Source organism: Hylobates moloch, unplaced genomic scaffold, assembly GCF_009828535.3.
Source record: "Hylobates moloch isolate HMO894 unplaced genomic scaffold, HMol_V3 SCAFFOLD_24, whole genome shotgun sequence".
Lineage (NCBI taxonomy): Eukaryota > Metazoa > Chordata > Mammalia > Primates > Hylobatidae > Hylobates > Hylobates moloch.
The window spans coordinates 33,485,586-33,510,309 of NW_026652299.1; the positions used below are offsets into that span (position 1 = coordinate 33,485,586).

The following is a 24,724-nucleotide window of genomic DNA, read 5'->3' on the forward strand; positions in this document are numbered from 1 at the left end:
TTCACATCCCTTCTCCCAGGCCTTATGCGTCTGTTCCATTTGGTTGGTCATCTGCATCCTCTGTAATAGCCTTTATGAAAATAGGTTAATGTACGTGAAGTGTTTTCCTGAGTTCTGTGTGCTGTTCTAGCAAATTAATCAAACTTATGCATGGGAACTAGCTGGTCAGAAGAACAAGTAAAATCACCTGGGGCTTGCATTTGGCATTGAAAGTTGGGTGCAGTCTTCCACATGTTCTCACTCATAGGTAGGAATTGAACAATGAGAACACTTGGACACAGGAAGGGGAACATCACACACCGGGGCCTGTCATGGGGTGGGGGGAGGGGGGAAGGACAGCATTAGGAGATATATCTAATGTAAACGACAAGTTAATGGGTGCTGCACACCAACATGGCGCATGTATACATATGTAACAAACCTTCACCTTGTGCACATGTACCCTAGAACTTAAAAGTATAATAAAAAAAAAAAAATTAAAAAAAAAAAAGAAAGTTAGGTGCAGTCTTGTGGGACTGAGCCCTCAACCTGTGAGATCTGACACTATCTCCAAGTGTCATAATTGAATTAGAGGGCACCCACCTGGTGTCTTCTGCAAAACTGATTGGTTGGTTGCCGGGGAAAAATCCTCCCCCACTTCTTACTAACCAAAGGTCACATAAGTTTCTGTGTTGTTGTTGAATGAGAGAAGACAAAAACAAAAACACTTTGGTTTTTACTCCTATATTCTCAGATGAGCAATTGTATACTTGGGATTTTTAACCCATAGAAATGAAAATATTGAGTTGGGCACAGTGGCTCATGCCTATAAATTCCCAGCAGTTTGGGAAGGTGAGGCAGAAGAATCATCTGAGGCCAGGAGATCGAGACCAGCCTGGGCAAAATAGTAAGACCCCATTTCTTAAAAAAAATTTTTTTTTAATTTGCCAGGTGCACTGGCATACACCTGTAGTTCCAGCTACTAAGGACGCTGAGTGCCCAGGAGTCTGAAGTTGCAATGAGCTGTAACTGTAACATTGGCACTCCAGCCTGCGCAACAGAGGGACTAGAAGTTCTGGAATATAAAAGTGTAAACACTGAAAGGGGAAAAAAAAGAAAAGACACTAGAGAGTCTGAACTGCATGTTTGAATAGGTATAAGAAAGAACTGGCTAGGCGTGGTGGCTCACGCCTATAATCCCAGTGCTTTGGGAGGCCATGGCAGGAAGATCGCTTAAGCCCAGGAATTCAAGACTAGCCTAGTTAACGTAGGGAAACTCCAAAACTACAAAAACACAAACATGAGCTGGGCGTGGTGGTGTGTGCCTGTGGTCCTAGCGACTCTGGAGGCTGAAGAGCAGGAGGACTGCTTGAGCCTGGGAGGTTGAGGCTGCAATGAGTTATGATGGCACCACTGAACTTCAGCCACAACAGAGCGAGACCCTGTCTCTTAAAAAAAAAAGATAAATTACGACAAAATATTAAAAGTTACATTGTTTGATTACTATTATTTTCTCTATTTTCCCAGATATTTACAGATTTTCATATTGAGAAGGCTTTAAGACAAAGTTGAAGATATCTAGAAAGAAAAAGAGAAAAGAGAGATAGTAAATAAATGAGAGAAAAAAATAAAAAAAAATCAATTCCAGAAGTTCACCTGACAAATAAGAGTTCCCCCAAAAAAGGGAGGAGATGAAAATTGAGTAGCAGAAAACAAATTACGAAAGAAATAATACATCAAGATACCCCTGTATCAACCAATACAAGTTTTCAGACTGAAGAGACCACTGAGTATCCAGCACATATAAAAACAACCAACTGGTGCAGCAAACCACCATGGCACATGTATACCTATGTAACAAACCTGCACGTTCTGCACATGTATCCCAGAACTTAAAGTATAAAAAAAGGCCGGGCACAGTGGCTCACGCCTGTAATCCCAGCACTTTGGGAGGCCGAGGTAGAAGGATCACGAGGTCAGGAGTTCGAGACCAGCCTGGCTAACATGGTGAAACCCTGTCTCTACTAAAGATACAAAAAATTAGTGGGGCGCAGTGGTGAGCACCTGTAATCCCAGCTACTCAGGAGGCTGAGGCAGGAGAATCGCTTGAACCCAGGAGGCAGAGGTTGCAGTGAGCTGAGATCACTCCACTGCACCCCAACCTGGGCAACAGGGCGAGACTCCATCTCAAAAAACAACCAACCCAAATTCTACTGTCAAGTTTTTGAACACTGAGAACAAAGATCATTAAAGTGTTCAGAAAGAAATGAACACATAAGATATAAAGATCAGCACTCAAAAATCGTATCTGGGTTTTCAAAAGTAAAAACAAAATGTAGAAGACAACAGAGTAATACATTTATATGTATGTCACACTCTCTCATATATATGAGTGAGACAGATAACAGAGATAGATAGAGAGAGAGAGAGAGACTCTCTCACTGTGTTGCCTAGGCTGGAGTGCAGTGGCATGATCATGGCTCACTGCAGCCTTAAACTCCCAGACTCAGGTGATCCTCCTGCCTCAGCCTCAGTAGCTGGGACTAAAGGTATGTGCCATCATGGCTAAGTTTTGTATTTTTTGTAGAGGCGGGGTTTCGCCATATTGACCAGGCTGGTCTCGTACTCCTGGACTCAAGCAATCTGCCTGCCTTGGTTTCCTGAAGCTCTGGGGTGAGCCACCACACCCGGCTAATACTTTTAAAGATCAATGATTTCCCATCTAAAATTCTGCCTGCCATTCTAGCATTTAAGAGTGAGGAGTTGTGTTTCAGGAATGATGGAGTAGACATACTTTTTCCTATTCCTCCCACAAAGTATAGCTGAAAATTGTGAGTGTTATAATATAAACCAAGCACAACGAGCTGCTGAAAAGTGAGGAGAAAAAGGCACATTGTCTAGGGACCTCAGGACCCCAGGAACGGCATGGCAGTCAGTTCCCTGGATTTGCTTTTTGCCTTGTGTGCCCTGGACAGGGCGCTGGAGAAGCTGATAACATGGAAATGCCAAAGAGCAGAGACAAAAAAAAGTCCCAAGAAAAGCCTACTCTGTCTAGCCCAAGAACCAACAAAAAGGGGTGGCTTGGCTTGATGAAAATCCTGTAGACAATAATTGCTGTACTCCAGTGAAACGTCACAGAAAACAACTGCGGCCCTGGCAAAGGCTGAGAAGAGTCTAGACTTCCCCAGCCAGGTTGTAGTGAGAGGCCTCAATCCCCTCCCCATCCCACTACTCATGCAGTATCATCAGAGGCCAACCGGGAACTTGGCCTTCACTGATCACCTGGCAGTAACAAGGCAATGCCCCCTCTTCCCTGCTGGGGTAGTTTGAGAGGAGGCCTGCTGAAGTATAACCTACATATAAATCCAGTCTTATAACTTAACACTTAAAATGTCCAGTTCCAAACGGAAAATCACTCATTAAGAAACAGGAAAATCACAACTTGAATAAGAATGATGAAGGAATTATCTGACAAGGACTTTAAAGCAGATATCATAAATATGTGTTAATATGCAATTACAAATTCACTTGAAATGAATGAAAAAAATAGAAAAATCTTAGTAAAAAAACCAAAGTTATAAAAATTTTGGAACCAAATAGAAATTAAAGAAATAAAAAATATAATAACTGAAATAAGATGGTCTTGCTGTGTTGGTGAGGCTGGAGTGCAGTGGCTCTCCACAGGCATGATCATTGAGCACCATAGCCTCCAACTCTTGGCCTCAAATGATCCTCCCTCCTCAGCCTCCTGAGTAGCTGGGACTATACAGGTAAGAGCCATCGCATCTGCCTTAGAATCAATGAGGCCGAAGACAGATCAGTATAATTAGCCTAATCTGAACAATATAGAGAAAACAGACTGAAGAGTGTGGACAGAATAAAGATGTTTTCTGATATGCCAAGTATGAAAAACTGACATCTTGGGCATTCTGTCACTACTACTGAAGAGGTGCTCTTACAAATCAAGGGGGTAAATCAAGAAAAAGGAAGCATACAGGCTCCAGGTGACAAGGTGAAGGGAAATCAGAGCCTGGCGGAGAAAGGAGGCACCAGGAACAACAGCTGGGCACCGAGTCCAGACAGGCACCGATACAGACTGGGGCAGGCAGAAGCAGGGCTTCAAGGAGAGATGTGATCAAGCAAAAGCACAAATGACAGAGATCTGACAGGTTTAACTCATTTAGAGCAGTTCTGTAGGTTTGGTGGAAAGTTTGAAGATAAACTAGTGATACCTAGAAAAACCTACACAAACATTATAAGCCTTGTAGTACTACATAACTTAAAAAAATTAAATTTACTTATATTGACAGCTATTGGATTTCCTTTTTTAATCTATTTTATATTTTTCAATATCTTAATTTTCCTTAAAAGTTTTGTTTGTTTTGAATTAGTAATGCATTCACATGTTTCAAATGATATATCGAGAAAGCTCCCTTCTTCTAACCCATCTACTATTATCTTCCACACAATATCACTATACCTCAGCATTCCACTGACTCTAAGATGGCAACAGTTATAAAATGAACCATTATTTTGTGCATACTTAAAAATGCAATAACTGAATTCTAGAATATTAAGATGTCATCAGTTTTAAGATACTGATTTTAGAGATGCTATGGTTTTAAAACCTTGTTTATCACAATCAATGAAATATAATAATTTCTTGTATGACCTTAGAGTACTTATGAATGAGACATAAACAAATACAGATGTTTTTTCTTTCTCTTCTTTTTTTTTTTTTTTTTTTGAGACAGGGTCTGGCTCTGTTGCCCAGACTGGAGTACAGTGGCACGATCAGGACTCACTGCAGCCTCGACCTCCCGGGCTCAAGTAATCCTTCCACCTCAGCCTCCCAGTAGCTTGGCACCAGAGGTGTGCACCACCACACCCGACTAATTTTTGTATTTTTTGTAGAGATAGAGTTTTGCCATGTTGTCCAGGCTAGTCTTAAACTCCTGGGCTCAAGCGATCCACCCACCTCAGCCTCTCCTCCCCAACCCCTCTAGCAGCTGAGACTACAGGGGTGTACCACCATGCCCAGCTAATTTTTTTTTTTTTTTTTTTTTAATTTTAGTAGAGGCAAGGTCTTGCTATGTTGCCCAGGCTGGTCTCAAACTCCTGAGCTCAAGTGATCCTCCCATCTTGGCCTCCCAAAATGCTGAGATTACAAGTGTGAGCCACTGCACCTGGCCCAAATGTTATTTTCTTACCCAACCTCCCTGCTTATTTCAAAACTGTCATAGCATATACCTCATACCTTGCTTTTTTTTTTTTTTTTTTTGACTCAATTGGGTTGCTTTTTTGACTTGTAACTATATTTTATTTACCCAGTCCCCTGTTTGTGGAGTAGAGTATAAAGACCAATACAGATAACAACATTCAACAGACTAAAAAACTACAAATTTAACTGGGAATATTTGGAGGCAGAAGGTGAGCGGAATGCACACAATTCCCCAGGCTCTCCATTCTACCAAGAAATGCAATGCCCAGCCACAGTGGACAAACCACTTGCTGTCAGAGTCAGACTTCCCAAAGTATGTTGCTTCCTTGCTTCTCTACCCTAAGGAATTTGGGGAACGTGACGTGGCATGAAAACTACAGGGGTGGGAGGAGGTGCTTGTGAGCTCTGGTGCTGACTGTTCAGGAGAGCTGCATTTCAGAGTGGAGCTGTCCAGGGAGCAGCAAGCCAGCTATCTTTCAACAGAGCCCTTCCAACTCTGGCGTGTTAGCTCTCAGCACATTGACACCTCGGTCATCTGATATGTGTGCTAGTGTATCCGAATAATAAATTACCACACATACGTGGGAAAGAAAAATGCCTCTGTAATTTTGGTAAGTATTGCCAAGTTGCCTTTCCATTAGGGTTATACAGTTTGCATTCTCACCAAGAATAAAAGCACCCAATTATCCACAGCTCTTCCAACAGCATATTTCAAACTCCTGGGATTTTGCCAGTACGAAAGGTAAACGATGGTGACTCAGTGTGCTCTCAGTTTGCTCATCTCTTGATATAAAGCATTATTCCACATGTTATGGACCACTGATACTTCTTTACCTGTGAACTAAAATTGTTCAAAAAGGTTGTTCATTTTTCTACTGGACTTACTTCTTTATTCTTCATTTCTGGCAGTTATTTACATACTATGAAGATTAGCCGTTAGACTGTGATATGAGTTGGAAATATATCTTCCCAATTCATCATTTGTCTTCCACTTTGCTTATCAAGTTTTTTCTTGACAAAAGTAGTTTGTTTTTTAAATAATTTTTACTGAGCCAAATTTCTCTCTCTCTTATTAAAGACAGGGTCTCACTCTATCACCAAGACTGGAATACAGTGGCACGATGCTGGCTCACTGTAGCCTCGACCTCCCAGACTCAAGCAATCCTCCCACCTAAGCCTCCTGAGTAGCCAGGACCACAGGTGCGTGCCACCATGCCCAGCTCATTTTTGTATCTTTTGTAGAGATGGAGTTTGGCCATGTTGCCCAAGCTGGTCTCGAACTCCTGGGTTAGAAGCAATCTGCCCACCCTGGCCTTCTAAATTGCTGGGATTACAGATGTCAGCCACCATAACCAGCCCTGAGTCAAATTTCCCAAAACTTTCTTTTTATAGATTCTGAATTTTGAGTCATGATGTGTTATGGTTTGGCTCTGTGTCCCCACACAAATCTCATCTTGTAGCTCCCATGATTCCCATGTGTTATGAGAGGGACCCTGTGGGAGATGACTGAATCATGGGGGCGGGTCTTTCTTGTGCTGTTCTCGTGATAGTAACTAAGTCTCATGAGATCTGATGGTTTCAAAAAGGGAGTTTCCCTGCACAAGCTCTCTCTTTGCCTCCCACCATCCACATAAGATGTGACTTGCTCCTCCTTGCCTTCTGCCATGAATGTGGGGCCTCCCCAGCCACATACATTTATCCATGGTTTTTTCTATCATTATTTGCATAGAACTACATAAGTTCAATGTAAAAAACTCCTTTTTAATATTTTTATGGTTTATCTCGATTGGGATAGTGTTAGACAGGCAAACTAGAAATAGGAATGAAAGGAGAAAACAGAAAGCCCTTTTTACCCATTTTAAAATGTTCTCTGAGAGCTGGGCATAGTGGTATGTGCCTGTGGTCCCCTACTCAGGAGCCTGAGGCAGGACGATGACCTGAGCCGAGGAGTTCAAGGCTTCAGTGAACTGTTCACACCCACTGCACTCCAGTCTGGATGACATGGTGAGACCTCATCTAAAAAATAAGGAAATTTAGTCTGGGCGTAGTGGCTCACACCTATAATCCCAGCACTTTGGGAGGCCAAGGCAGGCAGAACACTTGAGGTCAGGAGTTCGAGACCAGCCTGGCCAAGATGGTAAAACCTTGCCTCTACTAAAAATACAAAAATTAGCTGGGCGTGTTGGTGGATGCCTGTAATCCCAGCTACTTGGGAGGCTGAGGCAGGAGAATCACTTGAATCCAGGAGGTGGAGTTTGCAGTGAGCTGAGATCGTGTCACTGCACTCCAGCCTGGGCGACGAGAGCGAAACTCCATCTCAAAAAAAAAACAAAAGTAAATAAAAAAAGCCACAATGAAAGCATTATATAGCAGAATCAGTGGGCTGCAATGAAAGCATTATTTAGAAGAAAGTTCATAGCCTTAAATACCGAAAACTGTCAGCTGAAAAACTAGAAAACAAACAAAAAAAAAATAAAGGAAACAATAAATGTAAAATCAGAAACTAATAACTTAGAAAACAGACTAACACTGGCTGGGCATGGTGGCTCATGCCTGTAATGCCAACACTTTGGAAGGCTGAGGTACATGGATCACCTGAGGCCAGAAGTTCAAGACCAGCCTGGCCAACATGTTGAAACTCTGTCTCTACTGAAAATTCAAAAATTAGCCACGTTTGGTGGCACAAGCCTGTGATCCCAGCTACTCAGGAGGCTGAGACACAAGAATCATTTGAACCCGGGAGGCGGAGGTTGCAGTGAACTGAGAACGTGCCACTGTACTCCAGCCTGGGTGACAGAATGAGACTCTGTCTCAAAAAAACAAAAAACAAAAACAAAAAACAACAACAACAACAAAAAACAGGCTAGGTGTGATAGCTCACGCCTGTAATCCCAGCACTTTGGGAGAACGAGGTGGGCAGATCGCGAGGTCAGGAGATCGAGACCATCCTGGCCAACATGGTAAAACCCCATCTCTACTAAAAATACAAATAAATTAGCTGGGCATGGTGGTGTGCACCTGTAGTCCCAGCTACTCGGGAGGCTGAGGCAGGAGAATCGCTTGAACCTGGGAGGCAGAGGTTGTGGTGAGCCGAGATCGTGCCACTGCACTCCAGCCTGGCAACAGAGCGAGACTCCGTCTCTAAACAAAACAAAACGAACAGAAAAACCCAGACTAACACTAACTCAAGTAGTCCCAGCTACTTTGGAGGCAGAACAGGGAGGATCACTCAAGCCTGGGAGGTCAAGGCTGCAGTGAGCCAAGCCAGCATTGTGCCACTACACTCTAGCTTGAGTGACACAGTGAGATACTGTCTCAAAAACAAAAAAAGCGAGAGGTGGGGGGGCGGGGCAGGGAGCGGGTACAGTGGCTTATGCCTGTAATCCCAGCACTTTGGGAGGCCGAGGCAAGTGGATCATTTGAGATTAGGAGTTTGAGACCAGCCTAACCAATATGGGAAAACCCTGTCTCTACTAAAAATACAAAAATTAGCTGGGCACAGTGGCACACGCCTGTAATCTCAGCCACTCGGGAAGCTAAGGCACGAGAGTTGCTTGAACCAGGGAGGTGAAGATTATTGTGAGCCGAGATCATGCCACTGCACTCCAGCCTGGGCGACAGAGTGAGACTGTCTCAAAAAAGAGAGAGAGAGAGAGAGAAAAAAACGTGTAATTAACACACGGAATTTAATAGTATCTATTTCCCCTTATTATTATTTCGATTTATTATTATATCCTATTTATTTGTTGTCTGCTAGAATTGATGAGGCCTGAAAAACGTGAATTAAAGCCCTTTTGCTCCTAAGCTGCTCTTTGAAACTCTCCTCATACTTCTTGTAAATTCTGCTTTATGAGTCTTAATGCTACATTATTTGGTACACAGATATTCTTAACTGTTAAAACTTCATTGTAGGCCAGGTGTGGTGGCTCACATCTGTAATCACAGCACTTTGGGAGGCTGAGGCGGGCAGATCACGAGGTCAGGAGTTCAAGACCAGCCTGACCAACACGGTGAAACCCCGTCTCTACTAAAAATACAAAAAAATAAGCCAGGCATGGTGGCTGCGCCTGTAATCCCAGCTACTCAGGAGGCTGAGGCAGGAGATTCTCGCTTGAACCTGGGAGGTGGAGGTTGCAGTGAGCCAAGATCGTGCCATCGTATTCCAGCCTGGGTGACAGAGCGAGACTCCGTCTCAAAAAAATAAAAATAAATAAAACAAACTTCATTGTAAAGTAGATTCTTCAGCATTATAAAGGACCCTCTGTGGGCCAGGTGCGATGGCTCACACCTGTAATTCCAGCACTCTGGGAGGCCGAGGTGGGCAGATCATCTGAGGTCAGGAGTTCGACACAAGCCCGGCCAACATGGTGAAACCCTGTCTCTACTAAAAATACAAAAATGAGCTGGGTGTGGTGGCGTGTGCCTGTAATCCCAGCTACTCAGGAGGCTGAGGCAGGAGAATCGCTTGAACCCAGGAGGCGGAGGCGGCAGTAAGCTGAGATTGCGCCACTGTACTCCAACCTGGGCAACAGGAGTGAAATGCCATCTCACGAAAAGAAAAAAAAGGGACCCTCTGTGTTTTGCTTTTAAGCTGAATTCTACCTTTTCTGATAAGATTTCAATTTGTTTACCTTTGCTTGATAAATCTTTTGAAAAAACATTTGTGTGTGTAATTTGAGTCCTCAGATGACATTATCTTTTTTCATTGGTATTTTAAAACTGGTTACCACGGGATTACAATCAACATTCTAAATTCATATCAATCTAGTTTGCATTGATACCAACTTAACTTCAATAACATACAAAATGTGAAAGGATGGAAAAAGATACTTCATGAAAACAGTAAGTGAAAGCAAGCTGCAGGCCTCTATCAATATCAGAGAAAATGGACGTTAAATCCAAAACAAGACAAAGGACATACTATATTAATAAAAGATTCATCAAGAAGATCAAAGAATTTGGAGAAACGAGCAGTTACCAATTAAAGGGCATAAAGTTTCAGTTAAGCAAAATGAAGACGTTCTAGAGCTCTGTTGTGTGACACTGTGCCTACAACGAACAACAATGTACATTTAAACTTCTCCCTACCAGGGCAGATCTCATGTTAAGTGTTCATACCACAATAAAGAGAAAAAGATACAGCAATTATAAACCTTCGCACATCAAAGAATGGTGCCCCATGTAACAGAATAAAGGAGATACTGACAGAATTAAAGAGAGAGACAGATAGGATGACAAGAATAGCTGGAAATTTCTTTTCTTTCCTTTTTTTCTTTGAGACGGAGTCTCACTCTGTCACCCAGGCTGGAGTGCAGTGGCGCAGTCTCAGCTCACGGCAAACTCTGCCTCTGGGTTTCAAGTAATTCTCTGCCTTAGCCTCCCGAGTAGCTGGGATTACAGGTATCCGCCACCATGCCCAGCTAATTTTTGTATTTTTAGTAGAGACGGGTTTCACCAACTTGGCCAAGCTGGTCTTGAACTCCTGACCTTGTGATCCACCCCCCTCGGCCTCCCAAAGTGCTGGGATTACAGGCGTGAGCCACTGCGCCTGGCCATAGCTGGAGATTTCAATACCCCATTTTCAATAATGGATGAAACATCCAGACAGAAACTTGGCAAGGACACAGAGGACTGGAACACTAAACAAACTAGACCTAACAGATATATAGAATACTCCACCCAACAACAGTGATCGTACATTCTTCTCAAGGGCACATGCGACATTCTCCAGGATAGACCATACGTTAGGTCAAAATTTAAATTTCAAAAAATTTATAAAGTCTGTACCCAAACAAAAGATCTTTTCCAACTACAATGGAAAGGACCTAAAAAATCAGTGAGGGAAAAGGGAAAAATTCACAATGACACGTGAGACTTCTTCCCCGAGTCAGGTAACGGTTTTGAACATATGCAGAACAAGAACACTTCCTTAAATTTTTGGCATCTTCATAATGTAACAGCTATAGTAAAGCATTTTTTTTTTTTTTAAGACAGAGTTTCACTCTTATTGCCCAAACTGGAGTGCAATGGCACCATCTCGGCTCACTGCAGCCTCTGCCTCCCAGGTTCAAGCGATTCTCCTGCCTCAGCCTCCGGAGTAGCTGGGATTACAGGTGGCCCCCACCACGTTCGGCTAATTTTTTATATTTTTATTAGAGACAGGTTTCGCCATGTTGGCCAGGCTGGTCTCGAAATCCTGGCCTTAGGTGATCTGTCCGCCTTGGCCTCCCAAAGTGTTGAGATTACAGATGTGAGCCACCATGCCCGGAGTTGTTTTTTTGTTTTTTTTTTAAAGACAGGGTCTTGGGTGGAGGAGGTTGCAGTGAGCAGAGATCGCACCACTGCACTCCAGCCTGGGCGACAAGAGCAAAACTCCATCTCAAAAACAAAAAAAAGACAGGGTCTCACTCTGTCGTCCAGGCTGGAGTGCAGTGGTGTGATCTCGGCTCACTGCAGAGATCCACCTCCCGGGCTCAAGCAAATCTCCCACCTCCCGAGTAGCTGGGACAACAGGTGCACCACCACGCCCGGCTAATCTTTGTATTTTTAGTACAGACAGGGTTTCACCATGTTGGCCAGGCTAGTCTCAAACTCCTGACCTCAAGTAACCCACCTGCCTCAGCCTCCCAAAGTGCTGGGATTACTGGCGCGAGGGCACTGTGCCTGGCCTGACAAGCACTTTCAAGTTGGGTATGACTAATGTTTTCTCCATTACTTTCTTATGTCTAGACCAGGTGTTGACAAACTATATCCCCGCCCAACATCAGTTTTGCCGATGAAATCTTTCAATACAGCTACACCAGACATGAGGACTCATGACAGAGACTACGCGACTCACAAAACCTAAAATAACTTACTATTTATTTTTCCCCTTACTGAAAACGCTTACCAATCTCTGCTTAGATGATCAATAAAACAGTAAACAAAGTACCATTGATAATTTCTGTGGAACAAGTGCTCCCACCCGGGCCAATTTCAAGCTGCCAATACTAAATGACTCAGTGTGGAGTGGGGTGGAGGTTGGCGGGGGGAGGGGGGACGTGAAACAGCACACCATTCTACATAATTATTCCACGGGAAGAAGGTTAAAATGTAGTTGAATAATTAGGAAGTACTGGGTATTTTAATTTAATTATGAGTTTTTACCCAGGATTATAATTTTTTCAATGGCTGTGTCTAACACCTGCCTCATAAAATTCCTGATAATGTATCAATCTACTCTTGTGAGTTAGCACAAGTCAAGTTCAGCATCCCTTTACCTATTGTTTCATTTTGACCTTCCTGAATCACTTTGTGTTTGGCCTGCCTCTGTATACAAGGCAGAGCAGAGGTGGGTTCTGCTTTGCAATGCAATCTGGAAACAGGCGAGTTAAGACCTGTATTAGATTGCTAGAGCTACCACAACAAATCATCACAAACTGTGTGGCTTAAACAGAAGTAGCTTGTCTCACAGTTCTGGAGCCAGAAGTCTGAGATCAAAGCGTCAGCAGCGCTGGTTCTTTCTGTGGGCTTGATGGACGGACTATTCCATGCCTCCTCTCCCAGCTTCTGGTGGCTTTGCTGGAAATCTTTGTTACTCTTCGGCACCTTCCCAATCTCTGCCTTCATGTTCACGTAATGTATTTGTGTCCTAATTTCCCCTTTTTCTAAGAATACTAGCCATGGGTCAGGTATGGTGGCTCATGCCTGTAATCCCAGCATTTTGGGAGGCCAAGGCAAGAGGATCACTTGAAGCCAGGAGGTTGAGACCAGCCTGTGCCATATAGCAAGACCTTGTCTCTACTAAAAAAATTTATTTAGGCCAGGCGCAGTGGCTCACGCCTGTAATACCAGCACTTTGGGAGGCCGAGGTGGGTGGATCACGAGGTCAACAGATCGAGACCATCCTGGCCAACATGGTGAAACCCTGTCTCTACTAAAAATACAAAAATTGGCCGGGCGTGGTGGCTCACGAGGTCAGGAGATTGAGACCACGGTGAAACCCCGTCTCTACAAAAAATACAAAAAAAAATTAGCCGGGCGTGGTGGCGGGCGCCTGTAGTCCCAGCTACTCGGAGAGGCTGAGGCAGGAGAATGGCGTGAACCCGGGAGGCGGAGCTTGCAGTGAGCCGAGATTGCGCCACTGCACTCCAGCCTGGGCGACAGAGCAAGACTCCGTCTCAAAAAAAAAAAAAAAACACACAAAAATTAGCTGGGTGTGGTGGCTTGCACCTGTAGTCGCAGCTACTCGGGAGGCTGAGGCAGGAGAATCTCTTGAACCTGGGAGGCAGAGGTTGCAGTGAGCTGAGATTACACCACTGCACTCCAGCCTGGGTGAGAGAGCGAGACTCTGTCTCAAAAAAAAAAAAAAAAAAAAAAAAAAAATTATTTAAATTAGCTGGGCATGGGCCGGGCACGGTGGCTCACGCCTGTAATCCCAGCACTTTGGGAGGCCGAGGTGGGTGGATCATGAGGTCAAGAGATCGAGACCATCCTGGCCAACATGGTGAAACCCTGCCTCTACTAAAAATACAAAAATTAGCTGGGCATGGTGGTGCGTGCCTGTAATCCCAGCTACTCAGGAGGCTGAGGCAGGAGAATAGCTCGAACCAGGATGCTGGAGGTTGCAGTGAGCCGAGATCGCACCACTGCATTCCAGCCTGGCGACAGAGAGCAAGACTCTGTCTAAAAAAAAAAAAAAAAAAAATTAGCTGGGCATGGTGATGCATGCCTGGAGTCCCAGGTACTCGGGAGGCTAATGTGGGAGGATCACTTGAGCCTAGATCACACCGCTCACTGTACTCCAGCTTGGGTAACAGAGCAAGACACTATCTCCAAAAAAAAAAAAAAAAAAAAAAAAAAAAAGAGGAAGACCAGTCATATTGAATTGAGGATTCACCCTACTCCAGCAGGGCTTCATTTTGACTAACTACATCTGCAATGACCCTATTTCCAAATAAGGCTGCATTCCGAGGTACTGGGAGTTGACTTTTGGGGGACACAACTCAACCCACAACGAAGCCACTGACGTGACATGATATGACGCATGCTTGGTCTTACTTCTATCACAGTATGCTCTGTATGGTTTTTCTTTTATCTTTCTCTTTCTCTTTTTTTTAGACAGGTTCTTATTCTGTCACCCAGGCTGTAGTAGAGTGACATGAACACAATTCACTATAAACTCAACTTGCCAGGCTCAAGCGATCCTCCCTGTGTAGCTGGGACTACAGGCCCATACCACCACAGCCTCCTGTGTAGCTGGGACTACAGGCCCATACCACCACACCCGGCCAATTTTTGAAATTTTTTTTAGAGCTCAGGTTTTGCCATATCGCCCAGGCTTATCTCGAACTCCTGGGCTCCCCCCATCTGTTGACCTCGGCCTCCTAAGGTGCTAGAATTACAGGCATGAGCCATGACACATGACTATCTTTCTTTTTATTTTATCCACTTTTTCATTTCTATCTTCTACGGCCAATAAATACTCTCTTGTGCAGTTTTAATTTTGCCTTCCTTCTGTGGTATCTTCATTAGTTCTCTACTGAGTCCTGTCAACTCCTGTGTCATCACTTCACGTTTTGCCATTTACTCCAGGAGTCTTTTGTATTTGAACTTTGTGTTTTCCTTCATAGAGGTGGTTATTTTGTTATGTTATTTAAATTTATGGTGGCATGTTTCATCATAAATTTCATCTGTCCCCCGTCAACATTTTTTGGTCAGTGTCTTAGGGAACAGATTGGTATACTTTGTTCTTCCTTTCCTACGTCTTAATTTTAATTATCTTCATATTAATCCTTTTTTGTTACTCATCAGTGAATGGAGTTGGCTATTTCTAAAACAGCCATTTATATGAGATTACTTTTACTTGGGTGTGGGAGTGTGGGGGGTTTATTCTTCCAGCTAGTTATTTCTTCACAATCCAAATGCTCTCTTCTTTCAGGTGCCACAGATTGACTACTGCAAACAAAGCCAGTCTGAGTGCCTGTGTGGGCCCTACCTCCACAACTTCTCTGAAGCACACCAAATCCCAGAAGAGTCTAAAAAATAGCCCCTGCTCACCCTATTTCTGCACCTGCTGTTGCTCACAGGGAGACTTTGGTACCTCATGGCAGGTTCTTCACCTTCAGGACCAACCCTTGAAAACTAAGTCCATATGAGACTTTGTTTTGAAAAAGACAAAAACAAAAACAGGCCAGGTGCAGTGGCTGATGCCTGTAATCCCAATATTTTGGGAGGCCAAAGTGGGAAGATCAGTTGAGGCCAGGAGTTCAAGACCAGCCTGGGCTACACAGTGAGACTGCCATCTCTACAAAAACAATATGAAAATCAGCTTAGCAGGCTGGGCGTGGTGGCTCACCCCTGTAATCCCAGCACTTTGGGACGGCCAAGGTGGGTGGATCACTTGAGGTCAGGAGTTTGAGACCAGCCTGGCCAACATGGTAAAACCCTGTCTCTACTAAAAACACAAAAATTAGCCAGGCGTGATGGTGGGTGCCTTTAATCCCAGTTACTTGGGGGGCTGAGGCAGGAGAATCACCTGAGCCTGGGAGGCAGAGGTTGTTCTGAGCCAACATGGTGCCAGTGCACTCCGGCCTGGGCAACAGAGTGAGACTCTGCCTAAAAATAAAAAATAAAAAAATAAAAATAGCTGGGCAGCCGGGCGCAGTGGCTCAAGCCTGTAATCCCAGCACTTTGGGAGGCTGAGGCGGGCGGATCACGAGGTCAGGAGATCGAGACCATCCTGGCTAACACGGTGAAACCCCGTCTCTACTAAAAAACACAAAAAATTAGCCGGGTGTGTTGGCGGGCACCTGTATTCCCAGCTACTCGGGAGGCTGAGGCAGGAGAATGGCGTGAACCCAGGAGGTGGAGGTTGCGGTGAGCCGAGATCGCGCCACTGCACTCCAGCCTGGGGGACAGAGAAAGACTCCGTCTCAAAAAAAAAAAAAAAAAAAAAAAAATAGCTGGGCATAATGATGCCTACCTGCAGTCCCAGCTACTCAGGAGGCTAAGGTGGGAGGATCCTTGAGCCCAGGAGTTCAAGGCTGCAGTGAGCTATGATCACGCCACTGCACTCTAGCCGGGGTGACTGGGCAAGACCCTGCCTCTAAAAATAAAACAAAAATAAGCAAACAAAAACCCAAAGTGTTCACTAGCTGAAGACTAATTGTGGCACCAACACACCTCAGAACATCACACAGTACCGGGAAACAGTCACTTTTTCTGGTTTTTCATTTTCCTGACCTCTAAAGATGCTATGTCCTCAAGCCTGGTCCTTGCACCACTTCTGTTCTCTATTTATACTACCTTCCACTCTCACAGCTCTAAAGAACATCTATCTGCTTATAATTCCCAAATCTCTATCACCAGCATGGACTTCTATCTTCAATTCTAGAGCTGTATTACTTCAGAATTTTGTTGTTGTTGTTGTTGTTGAGATGAACTTTCGCTCTCGTTGCCCAGGCTGGAGTGCAATGGCGTGATCTCTGCTTACTGCAACCTCCGCCTCCCGGGTTCAAGAGATTCTCCTGCTTCGGCCTCCCGAGTAGCTGGGATTACAGGCATGCGCCAACACGCCCGGCTAATTTTGTATGTTTAGTAGAGAGGGGGTTTCTCCACGTTGGTCAGGCTAGTCTCAAACTCCTGACGTCGGGTGATCCGCCCGCCTCGGCCTCCCAAAGTGCTGGGATTCCAGGCGTGAGCCCCTGCGCCCGGCCTCCTTCAGAATTTTCTATCTGTCTATTTGACATCTCCACTTGGGTGTCCAACCACCTAGATATTGCAAAAGTAAAACGACTGAAACTAACCTGATTTTTTTCCTGCTATTCTCATAACTTTCCTCATTTTAGAATGCTCAGGTAAAATTTGGGAGCTATCCTTGACTCCTCTCTTTCTCTCCATTCCATCAGAAAATTTTGTCAGCTGTACCTTCAAATCATATCAAGAATCCAAACACTTGTTAAGACATATGAGCAGGGTGTGGTGCTCATGCCTGTAATACCAGCACTTTGTGAGGCTGAGGTGGGAATACTGCTTGAGCCCAGGAGTTCCAGACAAGCCTGGGCAACATGGCGAAACCCTGTTTCGACAAAAAAATACAAAAATGAGCTGGGTATGGTGGCTCTTAAGTAGTCCTAACTACTCAGGAGGTTAAGGTTGCAGTGAGCTGAGATTGTACCACTACACTCCAGCCTGGGTGACAGAGTGAGACCCTATTTCATTAAACAAACAAACAAACAAACAAACAAACAATTACCTCCATGCAGGTTCAAGCCATGAAGATAGTTAATGATTTTATCAGCTCTCACTTGGTCTTCCTGCTTCCACCCTTGCTCTGCTGCAGTTTATTCTCAGCACAGTAGCCAGAGTGATTCTTTTAAAATAAGTCAGATCATGTCACTCCTATGCCTTAACCCTCCAATGGCTCTTCGTCTTAGAACAAAATCCAAAGGCTTCTGAATAGCCCACAAGGCCCTAAATAATCTAGCTCTCAATCTCATCTCTAAGCCATCTTGTACAACTCTCCCCTCTGATGCCAGGCTAGTCTTCCTTGCTGGTCCTGTGATTCCTAATATACAGGCAGTCCTCACTGAGCACGAAGCGCACACATGTAAATATCACATATAGTCATGCAGCACATAAGGATGTTTCAATGAACAAGGGACCACACACATGACACTGGTCCCATAAGATTGTAATTTCTGGCCAGGCGCGGTGGTGCACGCCTGTAATCCCGGCACTTGGGGAGGCCAAGGCGGGAGGATCACCTGAGATTGGGAGTTCGAGATCAGCCTGACCAACATGGAGAAACCCTGTCTCTACTAAAAATACAAAATCAGCCAGACATGGTGGTGCATGCCTGTAATCCCAGCTACTCAGGAGGTTGAGGCAGGAGAATCGGTTGAACCCGGGAGGCAGAGGTTATGGGGAGCCGAGACTGAGTTACTGCACTCTAGCCTGGGCAGCAAGAGTGAAACTGTCTCAAAAATAAATAAATAAAGATTATAATTTCTATGTTTAGATACACAAATATGTACCACTGTGTTACCACTGCCTATAGTATTCAGTACAGTAAAGTCCTGTACAGGTTTTTAGCCTAGGAGCAATAGGTGGTACCATATAGTCTAGGTATGCAGTAGGCCATCCCATCTAAGTTTGTACAAGGACACTCATGATGTTCACACAACAATGAAATTGCCTACCGATGTATCTCTCAGAATGTATCCCCATTGTTATGCGGCTAGCTCCGCGGTCCCCAAATCACCATGTAACTAACAGATGCCCATCATGATCAGTAACCAATCATATCACTTCTTAAGTCTGGTAATGATGAATCACTGACCATAAACAGTTCTGCATAAACAGTTCATAAAGAAAACAAAGCATGTAGTTGTGTTGCTCTGGCATCCTAGTGATAAACCAACGTGAAATTTTAAGAAAATGGAAGACTGAATGTGAGAATGGGTCAACCAAGATGAAAATGCAGCAAAAGACCAAAAAGGGATAAGGCCAGAAGTGAAATTCTATGTGATTTGAAGATTTCAAAATGGTCCAGCAAAGAGAAAAAAGGGTAAGACCTAGACTTGTAAAAAGCTTTATGGACCATATTGAAAAAGTCTAGTGAATATAAAAAGGAAGGTAAAGTAGCTTTAATATAATCTTTCAGTTTAAACTGCACCAGGAAAGCCACCTATGGCAGAAATAGTTAATTTCTATTTTGGATTGACAATAGTAATAACCAAAAAAAATTACAATTATTCAAGGCTGAAGCCCTGAAGTTAGCTGCCACACTGAAAGAAAATGGTAATTAGGAAAATGAATTACTGATAGTGAAGGCTGGTTTTAGCATTTCAGAAGTCAATATGACTATGAGTGGTGTTGAGTGAATCAGCTAACTGCCATCACACAGAAAGATGGTGCTATAAAGTGTGTACCCCGAGTCCAAGGAGAAGTGAAGGCAAAGTGGTTTTGAGGAAAAGGATGAAGAGGTCTCAGAAGTTATGCTGGCAAAAACCTTCACATTTAATGAAGTCTTGGAGATGTTCCACAACACTGTCACCCAGACTGGAGTGCAGTGGTGCCACCTTGGCTCACTGCAAGCTCTGCCTCCTGGGTTCACCCCATTCTCCTGCCTCAGCCTCCTGAGTAGCTGGGACTACAAGCACCTGCCACCACGCCCAGCTAATTGTTTTTAGTAGAGACAGGGTTTCACCATGTTAGCCCAGGATGGTCTTGATCTCCTAACCTCGTGATCTGCCCGCCTTGGCCTCCCAAAGTGCTGGGATTACAGGCATGAGCCACTGTGACCGGCTGGTCATTTTTTTATGGTCATTTTTATGTTACTGCACTAATGTGCAAAGTGACAACTGCAAGTATCCTTATATCAAAGCCTTGGTTCCTCTTTCCTCTGCCTGACCCTGACACATTCCAGCATCAAGGAGCACATGGCTTATTACTTCATACTCTTCTCAGAGAAGACTTTTTCTGTAAATCATCACCTCTTCCTCCCATTACTTTTTATTCCCTTTCCTCTGTCTCCCTTTCTTCCTACATTTATTATTTTCTCACATCCACTAGAAAGTAAACTGAAAGGGAATGGACACATTACATCTATTTTTGTGACTGCTCTATAGCCCCACATCCTAAAGTAATACCTGGCACAAACAAGGCATTCACAATTTTTTTTTCCTCAAATGCAGTTTTATGAAGAAGTAGATCTAAATATACTAACATGGCAAACTATTACTGATATAAGTAAAAGTGCAAGACATAAAACAATATAATCAGTAAGATCTCTTTTAAGAATCTATCAATTGGGGCTGGGCGCGGTGGCTCACGCCTGTAATCCCAACACTTTGGGAGGCCAAGGTGGGCGGTTCATGAGGAGATAGAGACCATCCTGGCCAACATGGTGAAACTCCGTCTCTACTAAAAATACAAAAATTAGCTGGGTGTGGTGGCACGCTCCTGTAGTCCCAGCTACTCAGGAGGCTGAGGTAGGAGAATCACTTGAACCTGGGAGGCGGAGGTTGCAGTGAACGCCACTGCACTCCAGCCTGGTGACAGAGCAAGACTCTGTCTCAAAACAAACAAACAAACAAACAAAAAGAATCTATCAATCTATCTACATGTGTATGCAGAAAAAGACGTGGAAAGATACTTATCAGAACTACTATCTTGATCATAGAGGAAGTCTACAGGAAAAAACAAACAAAACCCCAAAACTGTTACCAGTCAACATTATTCTAGGAAGTGGGATTGGCAATGTGGGTAGAGAATGAGACAATAATTTTCACTTTAAGTATTTTTATATTATCTAATTACTTTTTCCAATATAATATTACTTGTGGAATTAAGAAGAGAAAGAACAAATACTGTCATAAGGCCCGGCATGGTGGTTCATGCTTATATCCCAGCACTTTGGGAGGCTGAGGCACGTGGATCAATTGAGGTCAGGAGTTTGAGACCAGCCTGGCCAACATGACGAAATCCTATCTCTACTTAAAAAAAAAAAAAAAAAAAAAAGAAAAAAAGAAAAAAAAAAAAAGCCAGGTGTGGTGGCACATGCCTGTAATCCCAGCTACTCTGGAGGCTGAGGCAGGAGAATCGCTTGAACATGGGAGGCTGAAGTTGCAGTGAGCTGAGATAGTGCCACTGCACTCCAGCCTGGGCAACAGAGCAAAACTCTGTCTCAAAAACAGAAAAAACAAAAATAAATACTGTCACGATGTCATCTTTGAATGCCATAGCAACTGGGTGTTTGCTATAAGGCACACACAAAGTGTTTTAAAAGCATGATTTTGTTTAAATATACAAAAATTCTATGAGGTAGATGTTATATGAATGCTCAATGCCCACTTTATAAATGAGGCAAATGGGAATCAGAGAGGTTGAAAAACGCGTTCAGGTCATGCAACTAGAAAGTGGATATAAGTTGGGAGTGGTGGCACACGCCTATAGTCCCAGCTACTCAGGAGGCTGAGGCTGATCACTTGAGCCCAGGAGTTCAAGGCTGTCGTATGTTACGATTTTCTATGACGGCGGCTGAGAATAGCCACTGCACTCCAGCCTGGGCAATAGAACCTAACAAGACTATGTCACGCAGGAATATTAGACTCCCCCCAACTGCAACGATGTGTGGGTAAAAGCAAGAGTGCTAAGAACACGTAGGTGCTCACCCTGCAGGCCTAGGTGACCCAGATGTACTCCGCATAGAGCTTTCCACTCGAGGACTAGCAACATCAGGAGGCTGAGGAGGAATGAGGGTTTTCCGAACTGCCATTCTGAAAGAGACAAGAGACAAACCCGGAGAACAGCAGTCCAAGGGCATTCAAGGCTAAGAAATAAAAGATGCACATTTGCCAGGCATACCTAGGACAAAATAAAAGCCCTACATTGACTAAGTATTTTTAAAATGGATTTTCATTTTCTCAGATACCACAGACACATTACCAAAAAACCCAAATAGTACACAAAATCTTAAAAAAAAAAAAGAGCAGGTCCCTTCCCCATTCCTGCTCACTTCCTGTCAGGCTCCCTCCAGGAAGCAACCATTGTGACTCTTTTAGCCGCTGCTTCTAGCATGCCACATCTCCTTTCTACTTAATGTTATTAACACTGACATCCATATTAAGTGTTTACAATTATTATTATGCCTATGGTGTTTATAAAGACCTGGAAGCCAAGTGAAAAAACCAGCTCCAGGAAGAGTTGGAGATCAATTGCGCTGTGCAGCAGAGAGGCCACGTAAGGCTCTGACAGAGAATTACCCATCAGGTTAGCACTATGAAAACATGAGCAATCTTGACACTTTTAGTTTTGATAGAGTGGTGGGAACAAATACCAGTTGAGAGTGGATCTGAGAGAAAATAACTAGACAAGAATATACCAGTTTACAACACTTAATCACTAATGGATCCGGGTACTGATCTTCAGAGCCACTAACATCTCAAAAAGGGTGAGCATCAGACATCATGTGTCTTCTGGTAAGAGACTAAATCACCAAACTATGAAGTAGTCTTGCCATAAGCAGCAATAAAAAAAAAAAAAAGAAAAATCAGACCCAACCTTCTGAGTCAAGTAACAACTTACAGAAAATGTGGAGGATAGAACAAGTGAAATTATACTACGGGTGCAGTCAGTTGAACTGAGTTCTTTAAGAAGATACATGTAAATCCCAATCTTTAGTAACTGTGAATGTGACCTTACTTGAAAAAGGGCCTTTGCAAATGTAATTAAGGATCTCAAGATAAGAGATCCTTAATTACATTTAGATGCAGAGTTCTGGATGTAGAGTTTAGTTTAAGCTCCAGTGACAAGTATCCTAGTAACAGAAAGGGAAGGGAGATTTGAGACACAAGTACAAGGGCAAGGCCATGTGACGACGGAGGCAGAGATTGGGGTGCTGTGCCTGCAAGCCAAGAAACACAAAGGTCAACAGCAGCCACTGGTAGCCAGCATGAGTGGATTCTCCCTGAGAACCTCCAGGGGGAACTGACGCTGATGACACCTTCATTTCAGATTTCTAGCTACTGGAACTATAAGATAATACATGTCTGTTGCCTTAAGCCAGAAGACTTATGGTAGTTTGTTACAGCAGCCCTAGGAAATGAATACACTGGGGATGCCATCAACAAAATCCAGAAGGGGTATGGCCCAGAAGACCAAGTTTCTTCAACAAATAAACTGCAGGAAAAAAAAAAAGATAAAGGAAACCTCAATAATAAAATGGCTTTTAAAGGCATATTAACTAATCACAATGTATGCAGCTTATCAGAATACTCATTCAAATAAATAATATAAAATATAACAAATCGTGTGACATTTCAGACCACTGGAAACCTGAACAATGACTGGCTATTTGATACTAAGGGGTTACTGGTTTTTAATGTTATGTCTCTCTCCATAGGAACATGCTGAAATACATACAAATTAAATGACATGGTATCTAGGATTTGTTTCAAAATAATATGATACGAGCGGGTAGGTAAGCATATAGGTGAAGCAAAATTGGCCAAGAGCTGATAAGCTGAGAACTAAAGTTGGGTGACAGGCATGTATTCATATGTTCATAACTTCTTTCTTTCTTTCTTTCTTTTTTTTTTTTGACACAGAGTCTCGCTCTGTTGTCCAGGCTGGAGTGTGGTGGCACGATCTCGGCTCACTGCAATCTCCGCCCCCTGGGTTCAAGTGATTCTTCTGCCTCAGCCCCCCGAGTAGCTGGGATTATAGGTGCCTGCCACCATGCCCTAGCTAATTTTTGCATTATTATTAGAGACGGGGTTTTACCATGTTGGCCAGGCTGGTCTCGATCTCCTGACCTCAGATGATCCGCCCGCCTAGGACTCCCAAAGTGCTGGGATTACAGGTGTGACCCACCGTGCCCGGCCACAGAATTTTCTTATGTTTAAACTTTTCCATAATGAAAATAAGAATAAAAGTTAAAAAAGCAAGACCAACTGCATTGCTGCCACCCCTCCCACCCCCAACACTGGCCAAAAACTAACCAAACCAAAAACAAATTTAAAAAAAGAACCTAATGAGAAACATCACTATAAACTGACAGAATGACCAAACTCACAAAGATTGTCCAGAACAAGTGTTGGTGAGGATGAAACAATGATTACTCCTGGTGAGAGTGTAAATGGGTAAAACCACACAGAAAACCATGATCCATGAAAGTTTAAAACAAGCACACCCTATGACATAGCAAATGCCTCAGTATTTAACAGAAATGTACCCATGCATGAATCAAAAGTCATGCACAAAAATGTTCAGGGTATCATTACAGGAAAACATGGAAGCAACTCAAATAACCAGGGATAAAACACAGTACTGTTATACATGGTATTTTATACAACAATTAAAAAATTACAATCAAGGCCAGGTGCTCACGCATGTATCCTAGCACTTTGGGAGGCTGATCAGGCAGAATGCTTGAGCCCAGGAGTTCGAGACCAGTCGGGGCAACATAGTGAAATCCCATCTCTACTAAAAATACAAAAACTGACGTGGGAGGATCACCTGAGCCTGGGGAGGTAAATGCTGCAGTAAGCTGTGATCGCACCACTATAGTCCAACCTGGGAGACAGAGTGAGACCCCATCTCAAAAAAAAAAAAAAAAAAAAAAAAAAAAAACATATACAATAATGCAGATGAATTACATAAAACCGAGTGATGAAAGTCAGACTCACACAAAAAAATGCACAACATATGATTGTATCTATCCATTGGTTAAGTTACCTTTGGGAAAAGATGCTGGTAACTGTTAAGGTCACCACGACCAGACCATTCCCTTCCCCTCCCACAGGCTTTACAATACAGTCCCTTGCACTCTCCTCACAGCTACCCCAAGGCAAAAGACAAACCCCCGCCCCACCCTTCGCTGACCCCTCCAGTAACTGTCCAGACAGTTACAGGATGCGGTTAACATGTCTGTTCACCTCGCATAACAAAGCTGGCAAAAAACATCTCCAGGATGCAGGTAAAGACACCTGTACCCGACTCAGCTCTCCCACCCCGACCCAGTCCTCCTGCACCCCCGAC

The 24,724-nt window shown here is 43.7% G+C and overlaps 1 protein-coding gene across 11 annotated transcripts in view; it reads right to left on the reverse strand.

Moving 5' to 3' along the window:
• Positions 1-24,724, reverse strand: part of SAP130 (Sin3A associated protein 130) — a 91,351-nt gene that overhangs the window by 18,396 nt on the left and 48,231 nt on the right. For 7 of the 11 annotated variants that reach the window (XM_032145661.2, XM_032145660.2, XM_032145659.2 and 4 more), the window contains exon 15: positions 21,358-21,462. The exons of the other annotated variants lie outside the window; for them this stretch is intronic. In XM_032145661.2, the coding sequence (XP_032001552.1) occupies positions 21,358-21,462 (105 nt within the window). The remainder of the gene's footprint in view (positions 1-21,357; positions 21,463-24,724) is intronic. 11 annotated transcript variants of the gene reach the window in all.